Source organism: Barbus barbus (genome assembly GCF_936440315.1).
Source record: "Barbus barbus genome assembly, chromosome: 9".
NCBI lineage: Eukaryota > Metazoa > Chordata > Actinopteri > Cypriniformes > Cyprinidae > Barbus > Barbus barbus.
Genome location: NC_136737.1, coordinates 30,016,634 through 30,028,458, shown reverse-complemented (window position 1 = coordinate 30,028,458; position 11,825 = coordinate 30,016,634). Strand labels below are relative to the sequence as shown.

At 36.2% G+C, this 11,825-nt stretch overlaps 1 protein-coding gene across 1 annotated transcript in view; it reads right to left on the bottom strand.

Moving 5' to 3' along the window:
- Nucleotides 1-8,987: 8,987 nt before the first annotated feature.
- Nucleotides 8,988-11,825, bottom strand: part of LOC306874666 (NLR family CARD domain-containing protein 3-like) — a 20,623-nt gene continuing 17,785 nt past the window's right edge. The window contains exons 9-10 of the mRNA XM_079424870.1: nt 10,704-10,877; nt 8,988-10,619 (exon numbers count right to left, since the gene is read on the bottom strand). Coding sequence (XP_079280996.1) covers nt 10,613-10,619; nt 10,704-10,877 — 181 coding nt within the window. The 3' untranslated portion in view covers nt 8,988-10,612. The remainder of the gene's footprint in view (nt 10,620-10,703; nt 10,878-11,825) is intronic.

Below are 11,825 nucleotides of genomic sequence, written 5' to 3'. Positions count from 1 at the left end.
ACCAGACTTCTCACTCACAAGGATTGCAGTCTACTAGATATTATGTGTACTCTTCAGAGTTCGGTGCATGCAGATATTATTCAGGGACATGAACACTTGAATATTGCAAAAATAGAGAAAGTACCTTATTTAAGAATTTTATGTTAACTGAGTAAACATTATATATATATATATATATATATACTGTATATATATATTAGTGCTGTCAAATGATTAATCGCGATTAATCCCATTCAAATAAGTTTTTGTTTACATAATATATGTGTCTGTACGGTGTATATTAATTTTGTATATATAAATATAAACACATTTATGTATATATTTTAGAAAAATATGTTGTTTATATATTAAATATATTTATGTATAATATAAATGTATATACATGTAAATATTTTCAAAATACATATGTGCATGTGTTTGTATGTATATATACAAAATTAATATACACAGTACACAGATATATTGTGTAAACAAAAACGTTTATTTTGAATGTGATTAATCATTTGACAGCATTAATATATATATATATATATATATATTTTTTTTTTCCAAAGCACCTAAAAGCCAATTCACACTGCCATACCCCAACAGGGTGAACACACTGACCAAGCAAAACAAATAAGCTTGTTTTTTTTTTAATATAGTTTTTGTGGAAGTGTGAACTGACCATAATGCTGTCTGTTAGGTGTGAGATTCATTCAACTTTGTTTGCTGATTAAACATGATTAAATATTTGTTCAGAATATTGTCGTTGTTGTGACTGTTCATCTGGGAGGGGTGTGTATCAAGTGGCTTGGTTATGGTTTTGTTGAGGATGACATATGGAACCCATCTGGTCCAGCATATAGGACCAGAATAGGCCCACATAGCGATTTTTCTCTGGCCCAGCTCCGGCCCACAAAATCATCTTTCAATGACTTACGGTCCTAGTGTGGACCAGGTCTGGTTTGCAGACAAGGGCCACACATGGGCCATAACTGGTCCTGACTTGGGCCAGTACACAGGAGTGATAGCGGGCCGTAGTTTGGACACCCCTGCATTATGGTTATGTTTTCTGTTTTTTTTCATTATGATGTTCATTGTGCCATATTTCCCTGAGCTTGTATGTTCTTCAGTAATAATAAATAATAATAAAATTAGGAAAATAAGAGCGACAGGTGCACAAACACCTCATAGCATCAATAAATCCACAACCCTACCTAGTACGTTTTCTTCCATGTTTGCAATGTTTGTAATTTCTGCTCAAAGGAGACGCTGATCAGCTGCTCAAAGATCTCGTCTTTGGAGAAGACTGTTGATTTTACTCCAAAAATGAAATCATTACTACTTAGAAATTAAGATTACCTCAGAAAGCATTGGTAGCCCAACACTTATGAACAATAATAATGATAAATGCTGACCAATAATTATATGTTTTTAGTAAAACAAGCTAAATGTTATTTGTTTTTTCATACACGAGACAAATGCAGCCAAGGTGAATACATCTCAATTTTCAGTCAAGTAATGAATTAATGCATGTGTTAAAAAAAACAATTAGATTTTATTTACTGACAACAACAGGAAACATGAATAAATGAGTAAAATGTAAATAAAAGTACAATAAATAAACACAAGTCAACAACACATGAAACAAAGCTTTATTCAAACATATTGTTCTATCAATCATGTATTTACAGTCGGTGAACCCACATCCTACAGTCATCTCAACACAGCTGGGCCAGTTCTGCAGCTTTATTCTGATGAAGCAGCTGATCACCGAGCCCACCTTCGACTGTTTGTTTAATCTTGCTGTCTTTAAGATCCCTTATTGTGCTAAGACTGCATCTGAAGATAGCAGAAAACACCCTGCCCTTGAAAACAACAAACAGAGGATGTGCTTGCTTTAACTTTATAATGTTTCACAACTACAAAATCCAATCTGGAAGAAAGATATTGAAATGAGGCACTAAAACAACCCTTCCTAAATATAAAGTTGTTGATCACAGGCTCTGAAAGTCAATTTGAACATTTTCAGGTCATCTAAACTAAGCATGATCCAAACACACTGTCCTGTCTTTGCAATGCTTTAACTTTAGTGGGTGTGTTTATATGCAGAGGTGGGTAGAGTAGCCAAAAACTGTACTCAAGTAAAAGTAAAAGTACTTCTAGAAATATTTACTCAAGTAAAAGTAATAGTCTGAATAGTTACTTGAGTAAGAGTAAAAAAGTATCGGATAAAAAAACTACTCAAGTAGTTAGTTACTAGTTACTTTGGATCATATAGGTACTGAATATAGTCTATTTTTATTTAGATATATAGATTACATTTATGTAATGTGTACATGTACACACACACACACACACACACACACACTGCCGTTCAAAATATATATATATATATATATATATATATATATATATATATATTTTAATGTAATTTATTTCAGTGATGCAAATCAGAATTTTCATCAGCCTTTACCCCAGTCTTCAGAGTCACATAATCCTTCAGAAATCATGTTGATTTATTATCAGTGCTGCTCTTTTTAGCTTTCTATTCAAAGAAAACTGAACAAAATGTCACAGGTTCCAAAAAATATTAAGCAGCAAAACTGTTTCCAACACTGGTAATAAACCGATATATTATAATGATTTCTGAAGGATCATATGACTCCGAAAACTGGAGTAACAGCTGATGAAAATTCTGATTTGCATCACTGAATTAAATTATATTTTAAAGTAAATTAATTATGTATTATCCTATAACCTCTGACACTGAAACCTCTGAAAACGCCTCACATGACTGCTCTGAACATAACGAAACAAATGCATATTGACGGATCTTCTGTTCTGCAAAATGTAAACAAATGTAGCCTATATTTTTGCAAGCGTAAATATTGTAAAAATATAAATATTAATTGTGTCTAGAACAGGCCGCGCGCCGCTGCGCAGAGCTAACACGGGTTCCGTGGGTGTTCATTTCATACTCGGTGACAGCTTATTTAATGTATAGATTATACATTGTATTTAATGTAAGGTACATGTACAACAAACTGGTAATGTCATAGTGGTATCGTGGCCTATAAGTTACCTGTGGAACTAGGGTGACCAGATGTCCCGAAAAATTCAGGACAGTCCCGAAATCTAAGCTGCTGTCCCGAATCCCGAATCCCGCTCTAATTGTCCCGAAAATTATACTGAAGCAAAATCTTAAATAGTTATTGTCTGATAAAACATAAAAAACTGTCCGTGGAGCGAGGTTGAGTCATCCTGCAGCCTGGCAACCAGCCCCCGCCGGCTGCTCATTGGCTGCAGCATCTTGTTTTTTTTTTTTGGTTCATTAACTTCAGTTTGAAGTTTAAAAATAGCCTAACGTTACTTCTATATTATATAAAATTATATGTATATGTAGGCTACTTATATTAATAAAAACATGATTGGTTCAGTCACTTTCGTTTGAAATTCATTATCTTTATTATTCATTACCCCCCCCCCCCCCCCCGTCCCCCCCGTCCGCCCCGTCAGTCCGTCCGTCCCGAATTTCAACCAATCTCATCTGGTCACCCTATGTGGAACAGTAGACCGCACACGCGGTGTTCATCTAATAAAAGATCTTCATATAGCTCTAGCAAACAAGCCTTTGCAGATTTTCTTTCAACTGACTGTAGATCCAAAGCCACGTCTTCAGCGCTCTTGATGATGTTCTTAAACTCTCTGTTATCTGAGTGAGAACCGCTTCAGAGACTCAGCGCGTGCGGCAGGGAACTGAACGAATCATTCAAACTGATTCGCGAACCGATTCACTGGTTTGCCATCTGGTTTGATAAAAGGTGCGTTCGACTTCATGCAGCACTTAGCAGACCGATCGGCGGCTGACTTGAAGCAGTGCATGCCGGTTAGAAATTTAGTCCGACTTGAACCGGCGCCGACCACACGTCACTGTCACGTGTGGCATCAAAGTACCGCGATAGCGTTTCGAGAGCAGCCGGCTGACTCAGCCGGCGCAATTTCTCCAGAGCGACTGCGGGAGCGCTGATGACGACACAGCTGTTTCACGATTGGCCAAATTCACCACATGACAACAAGGACGTGTATTTCGGGTTTATTCTGACAACTTCAGTCCCACTAATGCTCATATACGGACTTTCAAAAAAATAAAAATAAATTAACTTTTCATGTCATCTTCATCTCGTAAATCATGTTTATTAAAAGATTACAATTATTTTTACTGCAATCACTTTTTTGTTAATTCGTTTATATAGGTTTTGTGCATAGGTTTATTTTGGACCTTTTTCATACAGACCCTTTACAGTATTAAGCTGCATAACCTATTTAGATAATTTTTTTATGGAATAAATCAAGTGTCAATCTTACAGACTTTAATATAATGTGGTCATCATGGATTCTGATTGATACTAATTGTCTAGTTGCTGGGTTCATCCATCTTCACTTGCATGTGATTACTGCCAACAACTCTGGCTGGATGTCAACTTAATACAACATTCAGATCACGTTTATAAGATGGTATAAATCATAATAGAAAGGCAAATAAATTGGGCTTATCCGTAGGCCTGTTCATGGTGTTCACGTATGAATGTTCATGGTGTTTTGTCTTACTAAAATGTGCTTACCTAACTGGAGAAAGAGTAAAATAAGTAAACAAATATGTAACATCCTAATTCTTTTATCTGTAATGAAAACCACATTTAGTACATACAATTATTATCTTCATAGATTATTTTTATTAAGTTGCAGTAGCAAAAACACACATAATGAATCATACTGCACAAGTCAAATTTTCAATATGTTCTATTTATTTACTTAAAACTTGTTTCTGTCGTGATGACACCCTTTCAAAATATTACATACATCTTAAAGGTTTATTAAAACATAAACCAACATAGTAATAAAAAAAGAATCACTTCTAATGAAAATTGTTAAGTGTAATTGCATTGATTGGTTAGTATTAGAAATAACGAGTCACACTGGTGTTGGGTATGGTCCCGTCCCTTTGGATATATAAAAACAATACTTATTACATTGAACCTTTACTCACTTTCGTTGCTCATTGTGCTCAATTTCATACAACAATAACGGCAATTCTATAGCTTCCAGTTCGTCTGCAATAAAGCAAGCAAACGCCACGTGATCTGCCATGACTGAGGTAGATGCAGCAAACTACGAGAGCCCCGAAGTGTCCGACTTGACGACTCCGTTTTCAACTCCGCCCCTGACTGCAAGCGGCTACTCTCGCTGACCACCGTCTGTAGCCGTGCTTCAAGTCGAACGCACCTAAAGCCTTTAAACAGAATCGACTCAAAAGAATGAATCATTCGCGAATGGGCATCGTTCATTGCCCAGAGAAAAGTAGACGGCGCGTTTGGAATAAACTGTAGCATTTTTAACTTGTATTGCATTAAGATACAGTAACGAGAGGTGCATCGCCCACAGTAACGAAGTAAAAGTACCGTTTTTTCTCTAAAAATATACTTGAGTAAGAGTAAAAGTACCCATTTTAAAATATACTCTAAAAGTATTAGTTACCCAAAAAATGTACTCAAGTAAATGTAACGAAGTAAATGTAACTCGTTACTACCCACCTCTGTTTATATGACACCCAAAACATGCTGATTACTTGTGATTTTATGTGTATATAAACCAAACTAAACACACAAGAAATGCACCTATATAAAGCTCTCTGACATATGTTTCCAAATATTTCGTTTTTCAGCATCACAACATTGCATGAATCTGATTTGTTGTGACCCGCTTTACGAAACATGCACATTAATCCGGTCAACTATTGATGTTTTCTGTGTTCAAACAGACACTTGCCAACATAATTGTCCACACAATGAACATATTAATGTTTCCATGTGTCATAACACAGCACCATCGCAACACTGAATGCACGAGTTTTGTTTTGACCTCCTTCAGCATAACATGCACAAGTTAAAGCCCATGTTGCACAGAAGAGCATGCAAGCAACGAAATGCATTAGTGTCCCGAAGCTTTATTTACACACATGAACAATAGCATTAGGTTTGATGTACCTCGGAACACAGCTCGGAGATGAGCGGTCAATCTCCCACGTTGCGAATAAATTCATAGGCACAGGCATGATGGGACCCGAACCCGCCGCACCCGAGCCCGAGCCCCCAGCTCCGGACATGGCTGATCCTCCGGGCGCAGCGGCGGCGGGTGCGGGAGCACCGAGCCCCGGGTTCATGAAGGCGGCCCGGACCCCTCCTCTCTCCACAGCCGCGGCCATCACCGAACCGAAAGCTCAAGCTGGACTACGATTAGTGATGTTACGTTCGTGAACGAATCGTTCTTTTTGAACGAATCTTTTAGGTGAACGAATCATTCTCGTTCACGTAATCCATTGACTCATATTTCTCGTTCACTGAAATTCCTCCCTCCACCGCAGCGCGCCGCTATTGCGCGCATGCGTAGCTCTGGACCGTTTCATCTGTCAAAGAATGACTAAACCTCGAGCCAATAGCCTTCGAGTATGATACGAGGACGGAGCATGTGATTTGTTGAATCTAGTGAACGAATACGCCCTTCACTGAGTTGCTTTGAGTTTGAAAGAGTCAAATGAACTGTTACATACATACATCTCGTCTCATTATTACGTTCGTCGTTCGAACAACTGGTTCTTTGTTTTATTTTTTTATATTATTGTTTTATTTTTTTTATTTATCATTTCGTTTTATTTATTTATATTATTGTTGTTTTACGTTTGAACAGTTACATACTTTTAAATAAAAAAATATTTCATTATGTTAGTCATGTCATGCACTTTTGTTTGTTTAAAAACTGTGAAACATAAAAAAATATGGCAGTATTGATTATTTGCGTCACGGCATTCCATCTCATTTGCGTCACGTGACTCACGTCAGCAAATAGCATTTCAGCTCGGGTTTAGAAGGGGCATGTAATTGGTTGGATCGAACGAACGAATATAATAGCATCATTGACCGAGATGGCTCTGTTTTGAGTCTGAAGGAGAGAGAGAGATCTCCCGTTCGTGAACGAATTGAACGAACTGGTAGCTATACCCAGTTCGTTGACCGGGTAGGTCGGCCATTCTGTCAATCTAGTTCATCAATCAGCAGAAAGCGGATGCAAAGCACAGGTATCCGTACTGTGCACGCTTGTTTATATTCATATTTTACATACAGAACATAACTCCTCGTTTAACATAATCTCAGATTTGAACGTGTAAATCTCTGCCTAAACAATTAAATGTTAACTAGCCTAGTATGCAAACAAATAAAAAAACACTTGTGCTTTGGTCATCCGAAAAGAGTGTAATTTAAAAGATAAAAAGAGTAATGACTTTGATCACTTATTTAGACTTATTTTATTCATTTAATGAGAAGGGCACACTTTTTAATGAAGCCAAATCGGTTTTTATTTTGTAACAAGTAAATACGTTAGTTGAACAACACATTTTGCCGCACATGCTGACGTATTTGTGTAATATGGAAAAATGGTCACTGAACGAATTAGTGAACGAATCTGAACGAATCATTTTGGTGAACGAACGAAAAATGAACGAGTCTCTGGAAAGAATCAAAATTTCCACCACTAACTGCGATGGTCGAGGACCTCACTGCTCATGCACACGGTCCGGACGGCTTTCATCTCTCACATACACAGATTTGCGATGTTCAGAGGCGGAGCTTCGCTTCAGAAGAAAATGTGGAGCAGATGCGATCTGCGGTCGGTCGACAGGCGGCGCTAAATCACGGGTTCAGTAGCCACTCGCTAACGAGTCGTTCTTTTGAGTGATTCAGTCGAACCGATTCGCGAACCGTTCGTACAGTACTGTATTGTTTATAAGAGAGAACATCTGTTTAGGAATAAACCTGTAGGGTCAGCCACATGCTTGAACTTATTACCATAAACAATGCAACATTTGACAATATAACAGGCCTATCAAGAATAAATCAGTTATTTCTTCTGCACTGGAAGCTGTCGTCTAATTCCTTGTGTGTGTAAACATAGTTGATAATAAAGCTCTTTCTGACTTCTGAAGAAAATATGGAGGCTGCAGCATTTATAAGGAAAAACACAATTAGACTCTCAGACAATATTAGATCAGTGATGGAAACAAATGGTAAAACATACATTAGCATACATTCTGAAAAACACACAACATACTAATTTATAAAAGTTGAAACATAATGCTAAAAGTAGTGTAACCAGATAAATATAAATAGAATATATATATATATATATATATATTATTTTTTTTAATATAAAAAAATGAAAATTATAAGCAAAATGTTCTTTTTTCACTCATACGCAGTATTTATGACCATCATGTGGTAAAGTGATGGGTAAACCCAAGGCCCTCTCATAGGCCCCTTATCATGTGCATGTGTGTGTTTGGTCTGTAACAGATGGTAGGGATGTAAACGATGGGTTAAGTGTGGTGTGTTTGAGCTCTAACGGTGTGTGTGCATCCACAGCTCCTTAGCAGGTAAGAAAACTGAAACAATAAGGATGTATGTAAAGCAGTGCTGCTCTGTCACACAGCCTGTGCTATAAGTTGGTCATTTTATGCAATAGAGCAAAATAAGTTGATTTGTGTACAGAGTAACAACAGGTTAATTAAGGTCAACTCATATTGTAGGATGCTCTACTGCTCCTTCTGAGTCACATGCATCAATCTGCATCTAATCTCACTTTCTGACTGTCCACAAACCTAGTATTGGGAGCCCATTCATTAAATTGCACATCTTGGATGTCTTCCTGATCTAAAGCCTGAGACACCTCAACAGCTGAAGTCCAAAGACATCAAACTCAGTCTAAGATGAGTGATGAAAGACAGCTATTTTAATCAACTGATTTGTCCAATTCTATTCAATTTGAAATGTTATTTTCCAAAAACTGACTTGTAATCTTATCACTGCATTCCCAGAGATGCTAATGCTGTCTTTATAGTAATAGGACTGAGTCACAGTTGTAAGTCATTATTTTCACAAAGATTCTGATCTGTGATGCTTCTCAGTAGACACCAAACATGTTTGTGTTTGTTTATTTATAACATGACAGCTGAACAGGTGAAGAATAAAAAAGGAAGACATGTCTCTTCAAATAAGAATAAGACAGGATATTGCTGGACACTGTTGCTTGTTTTCATTGTGTCCTGAAATGCCATGCTTTGGCAATAAACTGATTATCATAAACAACACATGTATTTTTCTAGGGATGTGGCATGACCAGGGGATAAATTGTTGCAGTCGTTAATTTAGCCTGATAGCTTGAAACAACTGAAGTATTTCTTATTAATATTTATTTTGTAAGTGTAATCCTCTGGGCTTACTTTAAGACAACAAAACTATTTAACACAGAAAAAAAATAATACAGTGTGCTTTTCAGGGGTAAAGATATATTTGACCCAATATGTCTTAATAAATATATTAAACAGTATTTTTTTTATTTTATTTCCATGACAAAGTTACCACAAAAGAAAAACTGAATGAGTTTATGGAATAATACACATTGGAAGAAAGCTTGGCAAAAAATATTCAAAGCAAAGATTTACTAAGATTTGTGAATCCCAGAGGGGTCATAGTTAGATCTGTTAAAATAGAGATCTATTTATAAATAATTGATGTTTTACATATTTAATTGATTTAGTTTATTACAGTATGTTTTATGTCAAACTCTCTCCTTGAGACTGGAGCACTCTGCTGGTAAACTGTGATCTTATCTCATGACTCTCTCTTGAGGCTGCATTAGGACTTAAACTATACCATGACTGTCATATTCTATTTCTAGAATTAAATTTAATGAATTTTCTTATCTTCAGGCTTATATTAAAATCTACTGTATAAAGAAAAATATGTTAAACCCACTTAAGTAAAACATTCTAAGTTATGTCATGATTTCCACATTTACCATGTATTAACAATATACAACATTTTCATGAAGATAGCAAAAAAAAAAAAAAAAATCCATCCATCTTCACTGTAAAAAATTGCCAGGAATTTACAGGATTAAAGAGTAGTATTTTACAATATATTACTGTATTCAGAAATGTATTGTGAAATCAAAGCATGCTGGGTAATTTTCTTACAAATGACTGAATGAACAGCAGAATGATGCTAACATCACAGTACTTTACTGCTCTTGTTTTACTGTGAATTCAATTTATAAAGTTGTCTTGAACTGTTGTCTTTGACCTTGCATATTCATATTCAAAACAAAACTCTACAGCATGATTTATTCATGCTGCATTACATGCTGGGAACCTTCATACATATGCACAGCACAAAACACAGTATGATGCTGTTTATTTACAAGAAATTACTGAGAGTGCAGTTCAATACAAGAGAAGTCCCACTGTGAAATTACTGTGAAAGTAATGCAGTTATTAACCTGGAATATACTGTACTTTCACACAAAATTATTACAGTGCAGTTAGTATGTCCAATCTAATTATTTAAACAAATGTTCCCATGAGACTGGAAAAGCATGTAGGCTGAATAAAAATGAATAACAAAATCCTTCACATATGAAACTGCTGGATCAGTATCAGTATTAATGTCCAGGTGACAGTCTTGTTCAGGACGTGTTGTTTTGATTCACTTGTTTGGAGCTTGTGGAGTTTCCTCTGTTAAATACTGTACAATAGAGAGAAAGATAAAATACACTAAGATCTGCTTTAATACAAGATAATAAATTACATCATTGAATCAATAACTTACTGTAGTTTCTGTAGTTTACAGCGTGGATCCTCCAGTAGAGCAGAGAGCAGCTTCACTCCTGAGTCTCCTGGATTATTAAATCTCAGATCCAGTTCAGTCAGCTGTGAGGGGTTTGATCTCAGAGCTGAACTCAGAGCAGCACAGCCTTCCTCTCCAATACTGCAGTTAAACAGCCTGCAGAGAGTGAAGAACATGAATGATCTCTGAGATTGTGTTTCAGCTTTAGGGTGAGAATGTGTTTGTATGAGCTCTGCTTTTCTCTCTCACACCAGGATCGGTGCTATAGAGATTTTATCTTGCCAGCAGCTGAGACATTAATTTAACTCACTCTACATGATTCCTGATTGTGATGCTGAACTAGTTCATCGTTTTCACTCCTCAAACCGTTTGTAGTACTATACAGGTGATAATGTTAAAATAAGAGTAACATTATAGTATAACTATGATATATAAGTCTTGTAAGGATCACTAATCGGCTCAATGATGAAATCCAGCGGCGTGGATGAAGGTATAATGTGTGAAGGACTACTACTCGTGCTTTAATCTAACTCCAATTTTCAAGTGATCATTACATTTAGAATGTGTTTCTAATTAGTAACTAATCACAAATATTGGTTAGTTTAAATGGAGATATTTTATTATTCTGTACATCCTATATTTTCAATTATTCATTCATCAGGGACTCGATGTTGTGTTTGAGTCTCACTCCGACCGGAGGTCATGAATCTCACGATCACAAACTCTCCAGTCTCAACTTACTCAGAGGATGCAAGGATAACCACAATATATATATATATATATATATATATATATATATATATATATATATATTGTGCTTAATAGCCTGTTTATTAGCCTGTGTCTAATAACATATAAATTTTTGTTTTGTTCCTTTAGATTCACAACACATTGCTACAACTCCTGCAGCAAACCGTAACAAGAGGAAACTACAACAGATTTATGCTAACACTAGTCTGTCTTATGATTTAGTTCTCTAGACTTGGGAAGTGATTAATAAAGAGGAATCTGTCTGTTCAGTTCATGAATGAGGTGTCAAATCGACCGGATCATTGAGGAGAGGAGTGCTGTATCTTTTCTAAGTGATCGGACCTACGATGTTCA